Raw genomic sequence first — 19246 nt, 5'->3', positions numbered from 1 at the left:
CAGCACGCCTCAGCCCAGTTAAGTAGTGAGGGCGTGGTAGCCCAGCTCCGTGACGGCTCTCGTTCCCATGGCCATAGCCGTGGCAGCTACGTTAGCATTGTGACCTCATAGCAGACACAGTGTAGCCTGATAATAAATCAGGAAAAAGAAGAATGCGACAAAATGAACAAAGAGCAACAATGTAGGACGTCCAAGAAGGACTTATGTGTGACATTTTCTTCAATAAACAAAGCTTTCACTTCCGTGCGGAAGTGACGATTCTGCCAATCAACGGATGGCGTGTGTAGCTCGAACTTGCCGGCACCCTTTCAGGCGTCTCAGTACCCACACGGAGGAGTACTGGAGACGAGTACGGCTCAATACGGCTCAGTCCGGACACGCACACTTTTGGCGGTGGAAACGCTAACCACGCCGCACCTCTGCAGACTAAACCGACCCGCACCCTCCGGTGGAAAAGCGCCATTGGAGCCGGGGCTATCGATGTTTAGTTCCTGTTAATGGTCGAGTGAGTCCCGCCTATATTTAGAAAGCCTGGGACTCTATTTGTGGGTCCTGCCCTGCTCAGCGTGCCGTAGCTGGTATCGGATCGATGTGCACCTCGGCCCTCTGACCCGGCTCAAGGGCAGCTTGAGAGGTGCTCCGTGTTGGAGGGGAAGAGAGGAGGATTAATGGGTTAGGGTTAGGGTAACCCTAACTCCGTGTTGGAGGGGAAGAGAAGATGATTAATGGGTTAGGGTAACCCTAACTCCGTGTTGGAGGGGAAGAGAAGATGATTAATGGGTTAGGGTTAGGGTAACCCTAACTCCGTGTTGGAGGGGAAGAGAAGATGATTAATGGGTTAGGGTTAGGGTAACCCTAACTCCGTGTTGGAGGGGAAGAGAAGATGATTAATGGGTTAGGGTTAGGGTAACCCTCACTCCGTGTTGGAGGGGAAGAGAAGATGATTAATGGGTTAGGGTTAGGGTAACCCTCACTCCGTGTTGGAGGGGAAGAGAAGATGATCAATGGGTTAGGGTTAGGGTAACCCTAACTCCGTGTTGGAGGGGAAGAGAAGATGATTAATGGGTTAGGGTTAGGGTAACCCTCACTCCGTGTTGGAGGGGAAGAGAAGATGATTAATGGGTTAGGGTTAGGGTAACCCTAACTCCGTGTTGGAGGGGAAGAGAGGATGATCAATGGGTTAGGGTTAGGGTAACCCTAACTCCGTGTTGGAGGGGAAGAGAAGATGATCAATGGGTTAGGGTAACCCTAACTCCGTGTTGGAGGGGAAGAGAAGATGATTAATGGGTTAGGGTTAGGGTAACCCTAACTCCGTGTTGGAGGGGAAGAGAAGATGATTAATGGGTTAGGGTTAGGGTAACCCTAACTCCGTGTTGGAGGGGAAGAGAAGATGATCAATGGGTTAGGGTTAGGGTAACCCTAACTCCGTGTTGGAGGGGAAGAGAAGATGATCAATGGGTTAGGGTTAGGGTAACCCTAACTCGGTGTTGGAGGGGAAGAGAGGATGAGTAATGGAATCATATTAGCGACACTATGGTTTTTAGGGTTGATTTATCAACCTAACTAAAATAATTGAATAGTGTATAAAACAAAACCAATGTATACAAAATCCTTTGAAAAACCTTAGCAGAAAGAACGATTCATCATGGATTATTTCATCAATGCCTTAGCACACCAGCATCTAGCATAGGAACCCTATAATCTATAGACGCTTCAAACAGGAAAGCCTACTCCTCCGGCAGGTTTAAGGCCGTGTGTGCGGACCTCCTGCCATCCAGAGCTAGGCCGCTCCGCTAGGCTAACCCTAACCCTAACCTCATCCCGACCGATGAAGAGCCCTTCTAATGCGTCTGTCTCCCCCCCCCCCTCTGGCCACGCCAGGCCCAGCTGCGGGCCTTCATCCCCGAGATGCTCAAGTACTCGACCGGCCGGGGGAAGCCTGGCTGGGGCAAGGAGAGCTGCAAGCCGGTGTGGTGGCCTGAGGACATCCCCTGGGCCAACGTGCGCAGCGACGTGCGCACAGAGGAGCAGAAGCAGAGGGTGAGGAGGGGGGCCTGGGGTGGGAAGAGGGCATGGGGGGGCCGGCCCTGGGGCGGGGGGGAGGAGGGCGGGAATGCCTACGGATGGTTGCTGCAAGCCGGGGCGATAATGGCTGGGGCGGTAGACTAGAGCGGCTTGTCTGGCAACCCAGAAGGTCCAGAAAGCGCTGTACAAATGCGCTGCATTTACCGTCAAACGCTAGTGTTAACAGTAGTCTGATTTGTATTGTGGTTCTGTTTCTTCTGTGGTCACAGTTCCTTCAGCACAAAGCTAGTTCATGGATTATCTTGTATCGTTGTGATTATGATCGATGTGCTCCTTAGAAGGTTGATTGTTTTGGGGCGGTTTAGATAGTTTAGATAACGTTTTCCTTGGTAATCGTTATTTATTGAACCTGTTGTCCATGGACAACAAGCTTTACACCAATAAGTGCTTAGGAAACAGCGGCAGGCGGAATGCTGTGGATAGGTTGGTCTCGTACGACGAGCCGACGGTGATTTGGTGTTAATGTCCGCCCAGGTGTCGTGGACGCAGGCGCTGCGCACCATCGTGAAGAACTGCTACAGCCAGCACGGCCGGGAGGACCTGCTCTACGCCTTTGAGGACCACCAGGTGGCGCCGCCCGCCCCGCAGCACCACCACATGACCATCCCCCAGAGCCACATTGCACAACTCGTCCCCTCGCAGACTGTGGTGCAGACGGTCAACAACCCTGACGGCACCGTCTCCCTCATCCAGGTCCCACTCTTCTTCTTCTGCCTTTCACCTTTCTTGCTTTGAATGCTAAGTTATTCTTACAGTCTGAGCTGCAATATAGTCGACACATTTCCATCGTTTCAAGGCAGTGATATTTCTTACACATACATTTTGATAGTTTTGACATGTTCCTTGTTTGGTCTCTGAGCGTGTTTCTTACTTTCGACCGCCGCCCCCTGCAGGTGGGCACGGGACACACGGTCGCCACACTGGCGGACGCATCGGAGCTGCCTGGCGTCACAGTGGCTCAAGTCAACTACTCCACCGTCACCGACGAGGTAGAAAGCACACGCTCTGAGACTACCTCCACACGCTCTGAGACTATCTCCACACGCTCTGAGACTATCTCCACACGCTCTGAGACTATCTCCTTCTGATGCTAAAGGTCGCTGAGCTCAGTCTGATGACTTCTTAGCAGCACTGTTCACACCATGTTTTCCCGTAAAAAGCAGCAGGTCGATTACTTTTGCGTTTCTGTAATTTTTTTCGAAAGGTTTGACCAATAATAGCAATCATTGTTTCAGTGAACCTTTTTTAACATCCTAAGAACTTGGGCTTAGTATGCAAAGACCTTAAATGTTGTACTTTTTTAGCAGCATGTTTTAAGATTGTGGTCGGATTTCAAACAGTCCAAGGTTGAAGGACATGTGAGGACAGCTTAGGAAGGGGCGTTTTTACACTAGGACACGATGTGTAAAATTACTACTGTCACATGGCGTTTTAATAAGAGCATGCATGTCGAGATTTTACTCTGACCAGAGGGGGGTGATGTTAGAGATGAAGAGAGATTCTGTTGTTGTTGTTGTTGTTCTCAGTGGTGCATACATAAATATAGATATAGAAAGACATTTAAGTCCCCCATTCCCCTACTTTATTTCATGAACTTCAAATACTTTACACTACCAATTTACTCACTTAGAGTAATGCCTTTTTAAGCAAGTAAAAATAATCCCCCATCCACGCACACACAGAAGCAATAGAAATGTGTGTGTATTTTGCCATGCAGTTGTTGATGTTCTGTTCCGCTTCACCAGTGCTGGCCATTCACACCCAGTCAGCTTGTGTTTGCTCCCCACCAGATGATGTGTCGCGCAGGACAGACGGAGATGTCGCCCCACATCATTGTAAGCACACGCCCGCCCATTTCCCCCCCAACCCCCGTCAGTGTGTCAATGCTGCTATCCCTCTTTATATCGCTCTTTCTTCTTTGCATGTAAACATCTTTTTGATGGTGAATGTAAAAAAATACCCAAATTCTATTGAAACGATCCGATCAACCAATTGAGAAACGTCAAGAATGACCATTTCTCCTCATGGCGCTTACTCTTGGTGTGTGTCTCTCTCTCTGTCTCTCTGTCTCTCTCTCTGTCTCTGACTCTGTCTCTGACTCTCTCTCTGTCTCTGTCTGTCTCTCTGTCTCTGACTCTCTCTCTGTCTTTCTCTGTCTCTCACTCTGTCTCTGTCTGTGTCTGTCTGTGTCTCTCTCTGTCTGTGTCTCTCTCTGTCTGTCTGTCTGTGTCTCTCTCTCTCTGTCTGCCCCTCTGTCTGTGTCTGTCTCTCTCTCTGTCTCTCTGTCTCTGTCTGTCTGTCTCTCTCTCTCTCTGGCTCTGGCTCTCTGTGTCTGTCTGGCTCTCTCTGTCTGTCTCTGGCTCTGTCTGTCTCCGTCTCTCCGGCTCTCTCTCTCTGGCTCTCTGGCTCTCTCTGTCTCTCTCTCTCTCTCTCTCTCTCTGGCTCTCTCTGGCTCTCTCTCTCTCTCTCTCTCTGGCTCTCTCTCTCTCTCTCTCTCTCTCTCTCTGGCTCTCTCTCTCTCTCTCTCTCTGGCTCTCTCTCTCTCTCTCTCTCTCTCTCTGGCTCTCTCTGGCTCTCTCTGGCTCTCTCTCTCTCTCTCTCTGTCTCTCTCTCTCTGTCTCTCTCTCTCTCTCTGGCTCTCTCTCTGGCTGTCTCTCTCTCTCTCTGGCTCTCTCTCTGGCTCTCTCTCTGGCTCTCTCTCTGGCTCTCTCTCTGGCTCTCTCTCTCTGGCTCTCTCTCTGGCTCTCTCTGGCTCTCTCTGGCTCTCTCTGGCTCTCTGGCTCTCTGGCTCTCTGGCTCTCTGGCTCTCTGGCTCTCTGGCTCTCTGGCTCTCTGTCTCTCTGTCTCTCTCTCTCTCTCTCTCTCTCTCTCTCTCTCTCTCTCTCTCTCTCTCTCTCTCTCTCTCTCTCTCTCTCTCTCTCTCTCTCTCTCTCTCTCTCTCTCTCTCTCTCTCTCTCTCTCTCTCTCTCTCTCTCTCTCTCTCTCTCTCTCTCTCTCTCTCTCTCTCTCTCTCTCTCTCTGACGCCCCACCAAGGTGGAACAGAACTGGGCCACGCTTCAGGGCGGTGAAATGACCATCCAGACGACCCAGGCCTCGGAAGCCACGCAGGCGGTGGCGTCGCTGGCCGAGGCGGCGGTCGCAGCCTCGCAGGACATGCAGCCTGGGGCAACCGTTACCATGGCGCTCAACAGGTGATGGTCGCCGCTACTATGGGAAGAGGGGGGAAGAGGAAAAGGTTCTCAAGCGATGGGTGGTGACCCCAAAATGGGTCATGATCCAAAACAGGGCGTGCTCTAGTTGGAGGGGGGGCGCGGCAACACGCAGAACATCTCAGTCATCTCTGGAGCACGGCGGGATGATCCCCGATTCTGAAGAGTTGTCTGGTGTCAGCTCCCAGGGACACACTGATGTTGTCTCTTCAGTCCAGAGAAGATGTAGTGGAAGACTATTATTATTCCAATGTTATTCTTGTTATTCCAATTGAATCTGTTTGCATAGCGCCTGCAAAGGCAAAGCAGGTCTGTAGCACATCGTGCTGTACAGTACGCATTGATTATACAAATGCAGACAGACGGCACGCATTGCATACAGAAAAAGGACAGAAGAGAACATGGAAGTAGTTAGTAGAGTCCGAGTGTCTCGTCGCTACACTATCCTCTACACCCCAGGAACACATCGATACTAAACCATGTGGGAGGAGTTTATTCCTCAGGACAGTCTGGAATGGTGTTGCTGTGCATGAAGGGGGAGAGACAATAGCCTGACAGCCGCAGTCCTGTTAGCTGCTATAGCTGGCGTACCAGCTTACAGATAGTAAACCCCCGGCAGGGAAAGAAGAAACCGGACAGACAAACAACCGCAGCGGCTGACGGCCGCGTGCACCGTTCCCCCTCCCACCCAGGTGTCCTCCTGTAGCCAAGGAGACGGCGCACAACACTGGGCTAGCTAACTGCAGGCCGCGGCGATGGCAACCACCATCGAGTCGCTGGAGGGGGGGTCCGTTGGGACCAGGTCAGCACATATTGAATTACCCGTGCGCACGGTGCAGATGGCATCAGGCCGTCGCTCTTGTGTCTAATGGTTGCGTTGCTGCCGATGTTTTCTTAAACGTGAAAACATGGCAGGTGTTCCTGTTGGATAGGGTTAGGGCTAACCCAACGCCCAGCAGCCTTAATGGAGACGAGGCTGTGTTCCTGTTGGATAGGGTTAGGGCTAACCCAACGCCCAGCAGCCTTAATGGAGACGAGGCTGTGTTCCTGTTGGATAGGGTTAGGGCTAACCCAACGCCCAGCAGCCTTAATGGAGACGAGGCTGTGTTCCTGTTGGATAGGGTTAGGGCTAACCCAACGCCCAGCAGCCTTAATGGAGACGAGGCTGTGTTCCTGTTGGATAGGGTTAGGGCTAACCCAACGCCCAGCAGCCTTAATGGAGACGAGGCTGTGTTCCTGTTGGATAGGGTTAGGGCTAACCCAACGCCCAGCAGCCTTAATGGAGACGAGGCTGTGTTCCTGTTGGATAGGGTTAGGGCTAACCCAACGCCCAGCAGCCTTAATGGAGACGAGGCTGTGTTCCTGTTGGATAGGGTTAGGGCTAACCCAACGCCCAGCAGCCTTAATGGAGACGAGGCTGTGTTCCTGTTGGATAGGGTTAGGGCTAACCCAACGCCCAGCAGCCTTAATGGAGACGAGGCTGTGTTCCTGTTGGATAGGGTTAGGGCTAACCCAACGCCCAGCAGCCTTAATGGAGACGAGGCTGTGTTCCTGTTGGATAGGGTTAGGGCTAACCCAACGCCCAGCAGCCTTAATGGAGACGAGGCTGTGTTCCTGTTGGATAGGGTTAGGGCTAACCCAACGCCCAGCAGCCTTAATGGAGACGAGGCTGTGTTCCTGTTGGATAGGGTTAGGGCTAACCCAACGCCCAGCAGCCTTAATGGAGACGAGGCTGTGTTCATGTTGGATAGGGTTAGGGCTAACCCAACGCCCAGCAGCCTTAATGGAGACGAGGCTGTGTTCCGGTTGGATAGGGTTAGGGCTAACCCAACGCCCAGCAGCCTTAATGGAGACGAGGCTGTGTTCCTGTTGGATAGGTTTAGGGCTAACCCAATAGGGCTTTGACTTCGAACTTCGTGAAACATCCGGTGGAGTTACGGCGGTGTTCGGAAGAGTTCAGAGGCGTTCTACGCATAGCTGTAGACCGTTCTAGGCGTTCTACGCATAGCTGAGCATCAAGTAGTAGACACTGAACATAAATAGTATGTACTAAGTATTCGGATTCAGCCCAGGTATTACTGAAGGCATTTAATGGTCAAAATGTTATTAGATATTCGAATATATTCGAATACTAATATTAATAAACAAACAAACTTCGAATATGATTTTTGGCCAAAAGTCAAAGCCCTATAACCCAACGCCCAGCAGCCTTAATGGAGACGAGGCTGTGTTCCTGTTGGATAGGGTTAGGGCTGACCCAACGCCCAGCAGCCTTAATGGAGACGAGGCTGTGTTCCTGTTGGATAGGGTTAGGGCTAACCCAACGCCCAGCAGCCTTAATGGAGACGAGGCTGTGTTCCACTCCATAGTGTGCGTGCGTGCGTCCCCCCCCCCCCTCCTGCTGCGCAGGCAGACAGTGTGCTGTGCACCAGGTCCCACCAGGGCTCGTTACCTGTACTCACCTGAGGCCCGCCCTCCTCCCCCCAACCCACTACCTCAGCTGTTTACCTGAGGTGGCCTCCACGGAAGACTGCGGAACATTCTGTCCCCCTTCACCCACCCCACAGGGGTTGGGTTCGATGCTTTCCGTTCTCTCTCTTACTCTCTTCGTCTCTCCCTCTCTTTCTCTCTCTCTCTCTCTGTCTCGTCTCTCTCTTTCTCTCTCTCTGTGTGTCTCGTCTCTCTTTCTCTCTCTCTGTGTGTCTCGTCTCTCTTTCTCTCTCTGTGTCTCGTCTCTCTTTCTCTCTCTGTGTGTCCCGTCTCTCTTTCTCTCTCTTTGTGTCTCGTCTCTCTTTCTCTCTCTCTCTCTGTGCGTCTCTCTCTTTCTCTCTCTGTGTTCCTCGTCTCTCTTTCTCTCTCTGTGTGTCTCTTCTCTCTTTCTCTCTCTCTCTCTGTGTCTTGGTGTCTCTCTCTCTCTGTGTCTTGGTGTCTCTCTCTCTTCTCTTTGTCTCAGTGAACCCTAACCCAGGCTCATAGTAACACATAGTAACACATCAGACTAACCCTCACCCAGGGTGACTTGGGTCACTCTGCAGACGCACGTGTGTCTCAGCATAGATCCGATAGTAGAAGGATCACATCTCCTGGGTTAGGGTATACTAACCCTAACTGTAAAAACAAACTCATTAGTTTGGGGTTAGCGTCCGTTTACTGTCATTAGTTTGGGGTTAGGGGCCGTTTACTGTCATTAGTTTCACACTCAGCACGATGAAGAGGAGGCTCTCGTTGCAGGGATGAAGATGTTTTTCTGTATTAATCGTGTGTGTGTGTGTGTGTTGCAGTGAGGCAGCGGCGCACGCAGTGGCTACGCTAGCAGAGGCCACCCTGCAGGGGGGGGGGCAGATCGTCCTCGCCGGGGAGACGGCGGCGGCTGTGGGGGCTCTGGCCGGGGTGCAGGACGCTACAGGTACCACTTCCTGCTACTCACAGACACACACAGGTACCACTTCCTGCTACTCACAGACGCACACAGGTACCACTTCCTGCTACACAGACACACACAGTTACCACTTCCTGCTACTCACAGACGCACACAGGTACCACTTCCTGCTACACAGAGACACACAGGTACCACTTCCTGCTACTCACAGACACACACAGGTACCACTTCCTGCTACACAGACACACACAGGTACCACTACCTGCTACTCACAGACGCACACAGGTACCACTTCCTGCTACACAGACACACACAGGTACCACTTCCTGCTACTCACAGACGCACACAGGTACCACTTCCTGCTACACAGACACACACAGGTACCACTTCCTGCTACTCACAGACGCACACAGGTACCACTTCCTGCTACACAGACACACACAGGTACCACTTCCTGCTACACACAGACACACACAGGTACCACTTCCTGCTACACACAGACACACACAGGTACCACTTCCTGCTACACACAGACACACACAGGTACCACTTCCTGCTACACACAGACACACACAGGTACCACTTCCTGCTACACAGACACACACAGGTACCACTACCTACTACTCACTGACGCACACAGGTACCACTTCCTGCTACACAGACACACACAGGTACCACTTCCTGCTACTCACAGACGCACACAGGTACCACTTCCTGCTACACAGACACACACAGGTACCACTTCCTGCTACTCACAGACGCAAACAGGTACCACCTCCTGCTACACACAGACACACACAGGTACCACTTCCTGCTACTCACTGACGCACACAGGTACCACTTCCTGCTACACAGACACACACAGGTACCACTTCCTGCTACTCAGACACACACAGGTACCACTTCCTGCTACACACAAACACCAACACACTACTTCTCCTCTGCGTATTCTCTCCTCCTGCTCTGCGAGGGGTGGGGGGGGGGGGGTTAGCCCTAGCCCTAACCCTAGCCCTAGCCCTAACCCTAACCCTGGAGCTAAGTTGGGCTTAGCCCTAACCCTAGAGGTTAGGGCTAAGCCCTAACTTACCTACAGGGTTAGGGCTAAGCCCTAACTTACCTACAGGGTTAGGGCTAACCCTAACTTAACTACAGGGTTAGGGTAGGGCTAACCCTAGCCCTGTAGGTTCGGGCTAACCCTAACTTACCTACAGGGTTCGGGCTAACCCTAGCCCTGTAGGTTCGGGCTAACCCTAGCCCTGTAGGTTCGGGCTAACCCTAGCCCTGTAGGTTCGGGCTAACCCTAGCCCTGTAGGTTCGGGCTAACCCTAGCCCTGTAGGTTCGGGCTAACCCTAGCCCTTGGCAGCAGTGCAGCGGAGCTCCTCACCCTGGATCTGCTCTGACAGATGGCTCTGTATGAAGGGAGGGTCTTCCTGCTAGCATTAGCTTAATGATACGGTTTGACACATGAGCACCCTCACCGCTCCACTACACGCATTCAGAGCGGGCATCTGCCCTGTGCTGGGGGGGCTAGTGCTGGGGGGGGGGGCTAGTGCTGGGGGGGGGGGGGCGGCTAGTGCTGGGGGGGGGGGGCTAGTGCTGGGGGGGGGGGGGGGCTAGTGCTGGGGGGGGGGGGGGTTAGTGCTGGGGGGGGTAGTGCTGGGGGGCTAGTGCTGGGGGGGGGGGGTAGTGCTGGGGGGGGGGGGGTAGTGCCGGGGGGGTGCTAGTGCTGGGGGGGGGGCGTAGTGGGGGGGGGGGCTAGTGCTGGGGGGGGGGGGGTAGTGCGGGGGGGGCTAGTGCTTCGTATTTTTGACGAAAAGGGTTTTAGTAAAAAAAAAAAAAAAAAAAAAACGTGACGTGTCAATATCGGTGACACGAAGCATTACAGCCCAGGGGTGAAATGTAACACGCAGCACGAGCCCTCCAGAACAGTCGTCCAATGCCAACGAGTAAACGCCAAGGGCAGCTAGTGTTGGCGGTTAGCTAGTGAGCTAGGCTAGATAGGCTCAGCTCAGCCAGTGGGATGGATTCAGGGAGGGGAGGCCTGGACTCAGGACTTATGTTGTCAATCATTCTCGTTTCTTGTATCCAATGCATCTCCTGCCTCCGCTCTTCCCTATGGTGTTGGATCCGTGTGCATGCACGCACACACACATGGGAACACAGCGTATGAGAACACACACGCAGGAACACAGACGCAGTGTGTTAGCCCAGGGGTATGGACCTGTCTCCCTGGAGCTTTCCTAGAGAGCTTTGGTCCACTCCATTATAGTCTACGGTCTAATCACTGGGCCAGCTGTCAGCACTAGGCCAGTCTAGAAACACTCACTGTCGCGCACACACACGAACACACCCTTAATGCTACACATCACATGATATTTATGATGTGTATTACCCTATGCACTTTTGCTGTCCATGAACAACATGGATGTTTGTGTGTAACCAAGCTCATTAGCTAACGTTAAAGAACTGGTAATCGAACTGGCAATAATTCGATGTTCTCTTATCGTCATGGAACGGTATTGTATTGTTGTTATGAAATGAAAACTTGAATTGGCTTATCGTGATAGCCAATAGTTAGTTTTATGCTCCAAATGAATTGTTTTGAGAAGACATGCCCCTAAAATGATGAATTAAATAGGTTGTTTAAGACATCAGAGAGAAATTAGCTATAATCAGATACCATGCTTTATCTTTTTATGTTCTTCAATGTAATGACCCTCCCATAAACTGAATTCATAAGCATATCATGCAACATTCCTGGAATGATAATAATGTTTCCAGTGTTTAGCCGTATGTCGACTCCACGGCCTTCTCCACAACATCAGTCATCGTCTTTCCCCGTTAACCAAACCTCATAAAATACACTGTCAGATGTACGCAGTACATGTGAAGTGCAGGCTGTTGCTGTGACAAGTTTATGAGAATGAGTTTCCCTGAGAGAGGGGAAGCTTCCGCGCTGCCCGTTCTAGACCCTGAAACGTCCCTACGGTGGAGTGACACAGACGGGTTAAAGTGGGTTAGGGTTAACCCTAACCCTAACCCTGTTCTAGACCCTGAAACGTCCCTACGGTGGAGTGACACAGACGGGTTAAAGTTGGTTAGGGTTAACCCTAACCCTAACCCTGTTCTAGACTCTGAAACGTCCCTCCGGTGGAGTGACACTGACGGGTTAAAGTGGGTTAGGGTTAACCCTAACCCTAACCCTACGGTGGAGTGACACAGACGGGTTAAAGTGGGTTAGGGTTAACCCTAACCCTACGGTGGAGTGACACAGACGGGTTAAAGTGGGTTAGGGTTAACCCTAACCCTAACCCTACGGTGGAGTGACACAGACGGGTTAAAGTGGGTTAGGGTTAACCCTAACCCTAACCCTACGGTGGAGTGACACAGACGGGTTAAAGTGGGTTAACCCTAACCCTGTTCTAGACCCTGAAACGTCCCTACGGTGGAGTGACACAGACGGGTTAAAGTGGGCCGCACCGCTCCGGAACTTTGTGCTGTTGTTGTGTTAGGGTTAGCCTAACACAACAACTACTACAACTGCCCTGAATATAGTGCTAGTTGTTACTCAATGTTGGGCTAGGGTTAGCCTAACCCTAACCACTACAACTACTACAACTGCCCTGAATATAGTGCTAGTTGTTACTCAATGTTGGGTTAGGGTTAGCCTAACCCTAACACTACAACTACTACAACTGCCCTGAATATAGTGCTAGTTGTTACTCAATGTTGGGTTAGGGTTAGCCTAACCCTAACACTACAACTACTACAACTGCCCTGAATATAGTGCTAGTTGTTACTCAATGTTGGGTTAGGGTTAGCCTAACCCTAACCACTACAACTACTACAACTGCCCTGAATATAGTGCTAGTTGTTACTCAATGTTGGGTTAGGGTTAGCCTAACCCTAACCACTACAACTACTACAACTGCCCTGAATATAGTGCTAGTTGTTACTCAATGTTGGGTTAGGGTTAGCCTAACTCTAACCACTACAACTACTACAACTGCCCTGAATATAGTGCTAGTTGTTACTCAATGTTGGGTTAGGGTTAGCCTAACCCTAACCACTACAACTACTACAACTGCCCTGAATATAGTGCTAGTTGTTACTCAATGTTGGGCTGCTGTTTTTCCATTTTGTGCCATCATTGAATGATGATGTTTGTGAGCCTTTTGCACTGAAAGAAATACGAATAACGTTGCTATGTGGCTGTTGTCGTTGTTTCTTTAAAACAAACTTGTTGTGTTTGTCGTTTAACAAGAGTATAGACATGTTAAAAATGCATTTCAGCATGGACAATATGAAACACACACACTTCCGATTTTTTATTGTTTTATAGCTTCTCTCATGTCAAGCAAATAAGTTGTGTGATACTTGGAACGACAGTGACTCTATCGTATCCCCAATATGTTTTGACATACTGAGTAATTTTTCTTTGTTGCGCCAACACAAAATTCGAGAGTTTCCCCACCTGCCGAATCCGATTTAAACCACTGCTCCCAGCCTGGAGATTAAACCACTGGTCCCAGCCTGGAGATTAAACCACTGGTCCCAGCCTGGAGATTAAACCACTGGTCCCAGCCTGGAGATTAAACCACTGGTCCCAGCCTGGAGATTAAACCACTGGTCCCAGCGTGGAGATTAAACCACTGGTCCCAGCGTGGAGATTAAACCACTGGTCCCAGCGTGGAGTATAACCACTGGTCCCAGCCTGGAGATTAAACCACTGGTCCCAGCCTGGAGATTAAACCACTGGTCCCAGCCTGGAGATTAAACCACTGGTCCCAGCCTGGAGATTAAACAACTGGTCCCAGCGTGGAGATTAAACCACTGGTCCCAGCCTGGAGATTAAACCACTGGTCCCAGCCTGGAGATTAAACCACTGGTCCCAGACTGGAGATTAAACCACTGGTCCCAGCGTGGAGTATAACCACTGGTCCCAGCCTGGAGATTAAACCACTGGTCCCAGCCTGGAGATTAAACCACTGGTCCCAGCCTGGAGATTAAACCACTGGTCCCAGCCTGGAGATTAAACAACTGGTCCCAGCGTGGAGATTAAACCACTGGTCCCAGCCTGGAGATTAAACCACTGGTCCCAGCCTGGAGATTAAACCACTGGTCCCAGACTGGAGATTAAACCACTGGTCCCAGCCTGGAGATTAAACCACTGGTCCCAGCCTGGAGATTAAACCACTGGTCCCAGCGTGGAGTTTAAACCACTGGTCCCAGCGTGGAGTTTAAACCACTGGTCCCAGCGTGGAATTAGAAACCACTGGTCCCAGCCTGGAGATTAAACCACTGGTCCCAGCGTGGAGTTTAAACCACTGGTCCCAGCGTGGAGTTTAAACCACTGGTCCCAGCCTGGAGATTAAACCACTGGTCCCAGCCTGGAGATTAAACCACTGGTCCCAGCAATGGAGATTTGAAATGGGGAACAGTAAATTGTGTTTGACAGAAATTCATGAATATACAACAAAGGTGTAAAATAAACAATTCCAAAGATTCAGGAAAATTCAGTTAATTAAATTGAATATTCAAAAGAAAACTGAATATGCTTGATATTATTAATATTGTAATAGTTCCAAATAACTGACATATGCAGAGGTCAGTGTGTAAGATACTCACTATACCTTCTATATTCATATAGTGGTTTTCTGAAAGCTCTAAACATTATGTCTGTATTATAAGTGATCAGTGAATGCATTGGGGGTCCATCAGCCTTCACACATGGAGCCCCCCCCCCCCCCCCGCCCGTCTGACCTCAGCTAATCACCAGAGGGCCCTGGGTGCCTTCTGAAGGAGCGCGCGCACACACACACACACACACACACACACACACACACACGGCTAACGTCATCTTAAGTAGTAACACACAGAGGCTGGCCCACGTGCACACGCATGCATTGACACAAATACACACACACCCTCAACATCACAGTAATGAAGTTAGAGTGGGTCCCCTTGATGGAGTGAGCACGCCCCCACCCCAAAGCCCCCTAAGCCCCACTCCATAATCACCCCCCACCCCCCCACAGCTTATATTAACCTGACAGATAAACCTGCCTTCCTGGCGAACTGAATTCAATGAAGACAATTGTTCTGCGTGTGTTACTGCCTTGCAACCCTAACCCTAACGCAGCATCTTATGGGGGAGGGGTTAAAGTCCACTTCCTGGTTCCCTGGCAGTGACCACCCCCCCCAACATGACCTTCCTGTCCGGCCAATGGCACCGACAGCTTGCAGGGGGCGGGGCCTTGTCTACAGAGATAATCCCTAGAGCAGATATATCTTATGTGTATCCGTACACACAGCTGGGGCGGGCGGCTATCATCATCATAGGGAAGGCCCGGGCAGCAGCGTTAATGATGATATTAATGATGTAATGATCGTATCTTGATTTGTATAGCACCGTCAAATAGGTGGCGAACCGCTTTACAAGATGAGTAGAATAGAGTAAAAAAGATAAATGCCACGACATGTCCATACAGTAACAAATAGACACTGGAGGAGAGGGAGGGGCGTTCAGCCCGACCGACGGCTAACCCGTTCACACACATTGGTCAATGTTCGTGAATGTGAAGCACTCTACTGGCCACGGGTCAGAAGCGCAGTATAATGCAGTCCGTTTACCTTTAGACATACTCAATACTAATGGTTCTTCTTTCATCTTCCTCCCCCTCCTACTCCTCCTCCTCCTCTCCTCCCCCTCCTCCTCCTCCTCCTGCCCCTCCTGCCGCTTCTCCTCCTCCTCCTCCTGCTCTTCCTCCTGCTCACCAGGCCTGGTCCAGATCCCTGTGAGTATGTACCAGACTGTGGTCACCAGCCTGGCGCAGGGCAACCGGCCCGTGCAGGTCGCCATGGCGCCCGTTGCCACGCGCGTGGACAACACGGTGACGCTGGACGGCCAGGCGGTAGAGGTCGTGACCCTGGAGCAGTGACAATGAGTCCGGCGTCGGCCCGCACCCCGAGCGCCCGACGCCGCCCAGACGAACCGAGGGGGGGGGGTGTCGTCTGTCCTTCTCCCCACGCCCCCTGCCGACCCCGCGGTGACCCCGCGGTGACCCCGCGGTGTACAGTGTAACATATTATTACAATGTGACCTATGATGCATTGTGTTTACTGTGTAAAGATATTGCTTTTTGTTGTTGTTGAAGATGCGTTGTGTTTGTTCTTTTCTTTACCGGACATTTTTTGTGGCGGGGGGGGGGGGGGGGGTGTTTAGCTCCTGTGACGTAAACAGTGTTGCAAGCAAGTTTATTAGAGTATTTAGTATTTATTTCTTTAGGATTACTTTTGGAATACTTTTTTGTTTGAACATGACAAGATGAACCAAAGTGAGGGAGGAAAGCCAGCGGGGGGTGGCCTGAACATGATCGCTGTCCGTCGTTGTACACACTGCGTCTTACCTTTTGTTAGCCACTTCCAGGGCCGTAACCAGACATGTCATTTTACGACTCGTATTCACCTGCAGGGGTTATTGCTCTAACCTCACGCAGGCGTATCTTCCATCATCAAATATCCCCCCCCCCCCCCCCATGATTTCCCTTCATACAGCGTCTGCCCTATATTCACTCCGACCGAATCCCGTCAAGTGTCGCCCAATGAAATATTACATTGACGTTGTACTTTTTATCTGTGTGGTTATTTCCTGTGCTGTTAAGTTTGGCACATGCCAAGACGACTCAGGATATTGGTCAGTGTTTTTATATCCTGCCTTGCTGAGCGCACCTCAGGAAGCAGCCATTTTGTCTAACTGTCCATTTATGTACACCGCATGGAATAATAGACGCCTTGCAATCAAATTTTCTACAATCCCGTAAAGAGACTGCCGTCTAAATATTAATAGTGTTCTTTCTTTCTCTTCTCATTTTTAATTAAAAAAATCGGCATGTAAATGTGGAAACATTTCTATCCTCAAGCAAATTGTTCACCTCGACCTGCCTCACTTCACCGCTATAGTCACAGTTAGTGTGAAGCCAAACAAACCCCAATAAAATGGTTGCTGTTCACCGATTGCGTCTCTTACTTAAAATTACTAACATTTCATTGAACACGCCTCAGAATGGAGCTCTTTTAAGAAGGTGCATGTTCATGTGCGTCCAGCGGGGGCTTCGGCCCCTCCAGAGTAATAGTATTGGAAACTCCACTAAATCAGGCGGTTAATAAATCTAACTAGAAAACTGTTTTGATGTGCTTTGTTGTACACTTGTTATCGTCCCACTTTGGGGGTTATCAGATGCGATATTGTATGGACTGTGAGAAGATGGAGCTTTAATTGTGTCTAGTTATGTGGTTAGAAAAGTGTGTGTACATAAATGCAGTCCATTTAACATACTTCTTTTTTACATAGTGTTTGTAATGCTTTGGAGGAAAGTGGGTAGAATGGATACGGCAAACAACCGTTTAATGCATGGAGGCCATTTAATAAAGCATTTAATGTTTTTATTTAAAGGGAGATGAAACCATATCCAAACAATTCGAAAATATGTGTTCCAGCAGAGACATTGCTTTCAGACAGTATATTTATATGTAATCCCATTGTAAACACCCGCTTCTTTGCCATCGGTGATACATGCGTTAAATGTGCTGTGGTTAAATAAAGAAGCAGAATAAAAGGATCAAACTCAGTGACCTCTACCCCTCGCCCCCTCACGCCACTCCCTCCCTCACTCCCCTTCATGCTGTGCGTGACAGAGACCTGATGATTACATCATAATCTAGGTGGGCCAGCCCCTCCTCCTCCCACTTTAAAGCCCGGGATTTGCAAGCAAGGCCTTCTGTTGCCGAGCGACGCACCAGGAGGAGAGCGAGAGGGCGAGAGACAGCCAGGTCTTAATCTGTCAGCGGCCGTCCTCTCATGTTCCTCCAGATTAAAGCCGGACGTAGGCTGCATTCATACGAATATCAACATAAACAGAAAATCGTTTTTTTTTTTTCTGGCAAGTTCTTCATAAACTCCCTCGTCAATTCCATATAGGGGGGGGGGGGGCAGGGAGCGTCGTTTCGGATAAGGTGTGTTTGAAATCTGTGATGGTGTGTTTGAAATCTGTGATGGTGTGTGTGTGTGTGTGTGTGTGTGTACTTTTAGGCGCTTGGTCAATTTGAGGTAATTCCATGAACAGCGTCCGTACAGATTAAGACCTCGTTAGCGATGGGATTCCTGGAAACTGGTCTCCTAGGTGTCTTCCCACACGTCTCTGAATGAACCACCTTTGGAGCTTTTTCTGCAGTGATCTTTGGGAAATCAAACTAGTTCTTGCCTGTCTTGTGGGGGCCAGGATGGACCATATTGTAACTGTTGTATGCTTATCACCCCGACTGAATTGTGTTCAGTCAGGGTGTGTGTGTGCGTGTTAAGAGACATTTATTATAGGAAGTGCTTGCGCAAACAGCTCTGCACTCACAGAAATCACTGCTTACCCCTCACATCGATCGATGAGTTGGGGGGTGGGGGATCTGGGGGATGGCTTTCATCTGCAGACAGTTCAAGTTTAGAGAGTCTTGTCCAGCAGACACGAGATGACTGTCTTTAGTGGTTGTGGTGTTGGGGGAGTCGCTGGAGGTGAGGTGTGCTGCTATGGCGTAAGAAGAGGATGTGGAGGTGGATCACTGGGGAGCCAAGAAGAGGGGATGGCCAGCAGTTATTGATTTCAACCCGAGGCTCCAGGGCTGAGGTGGAGAAGGGCTTCTAGCAGGGAGTCGTGCTGGCAGGCTTCGGTCGCAGCACTTTAATCTCCACTAATCGTTTCTTAATACTCGCATCCCGAGCGCTACTGTCTACACCCACTCACTCACCTCCCCTCCCAGACCGTCACACAGACACAAACAGAAAGACCTATACACACGACGGCTGTTGTGTCAGCGGAGTTTACTGTACAATATGTACGAATACTATGTAAAGCGATGCATATATGTTGTCGGAGATATCTATCCACGGAACCGTGGCTAATTACTGATGGAATTAACCAATGAAACCACCCAATGTTTCATTGAAAGGCAATCATTCTGAACATTAATGGAACTGGAGGGTTAGCATATCCAAGCGACTGCGGGTGAATAGTCGTTTGATAGAGCAGCATATGTATTGATTGAAAACACTCCAGCCCTGCAGTTTACCCAGCACCCCCTCTTTACTAATGATAACTCCTACTGTCCTAAACTGACTGTATGACAGATCCGTCAAACTTATGTCACCTTCTCTTGGACATATATCATAGTTTCTTTCAATAAATTTAAGATTCTAAAAAATGCTATCTCCACACAGCCAGAGATAGAACAGGCGTTATGTCGTCTAGTAGAGATGAACGTAACCCATAGCACAGAGATTAGAAACATTATGAATGAACGGATGAGGCGTGGAACCGTCTGCTCACCATGATGAGAGGGTTGGGGATTCTCACCTCCGCACCTCCAGTCCAGACGTTGCGTAAGGATGACGGATCCTAATCTGATTTGGCTCAGTAGGGTTAGGGTTAGTAGGAGAACACAAGCAGGGCTCTGTCTCTGCGCGCCACTCATTTCTGTGTGTGTGTGTGTGTGTGTTTGTGTGTGTGTGTGTGTGGGGGGGG

The 19246-nt window shown here is 50.2% G+C and overlaps 1 protein-coding gene across 8 annotated transcripts in view; it reads left to right on the top strand.

Moving 5' to 3' along the window:
• The window catches only part of nrf1 (nuclear respiratory factor 1), a 29496-nt gene extending 12200 nt beyond the window's left edge, over positions 1-17296 (top strand). For 3 of the 8 annotated variants that reach the window (XM_030341636.1, XM_030341637.1, XM_030341641.1), the window contains 7 exons: positions 1882-2040; positions 2560-2778; positions 2979-3074; positions 3831-3920; positions 5120-5277; positions 8577-8701; positions 15456-17296. In XM_030341636.1, the coding sequence (XP_030197496.1) occupies positions 1882-2040; positions 2560-2778; positions 2979-3074; positions 3831-3920; positions 5120-5277; positions 8577-8701; positions 15456-15616 (1008 nt within the window). In that variant the 3' untranslated portion in view covers positions 15617-17296. The remainder of the gene's footprint in view (positions 1-1881; positions 2041-2559; positions 2779-2978; positions 3075-3830; positions 3921-5119; positions 5278-8576; positions 8702-15455) is intronic. The other 5 variants (XM_030341644.1, XM_030341643.1, XM_030341642.1 and 2 more) reach the window with 5 other exon arrangements.
• The last annotated feature ends 1950 nt before the right edge of the window (positions 17297-19246 follow it).

The sequence above is a fragment of the Gadus morhua genome, chromosome 19, assembly GCF_902167405.1.
Source record: "Gadus morhua chromosome 19, gadMor3.0, whole genome shotgun sequence".
In the NCBI taxonomy this organism is placed as follows: domain Eukaryota; kingdom Metazoa; phylum Chordata; class Actinopteri; order Gadiformes; family Gadidae; genus Gadus; species Gadus morhua.
This window is presented reverse-complemented; position numbering and strand designations above follow the sequence as displayed.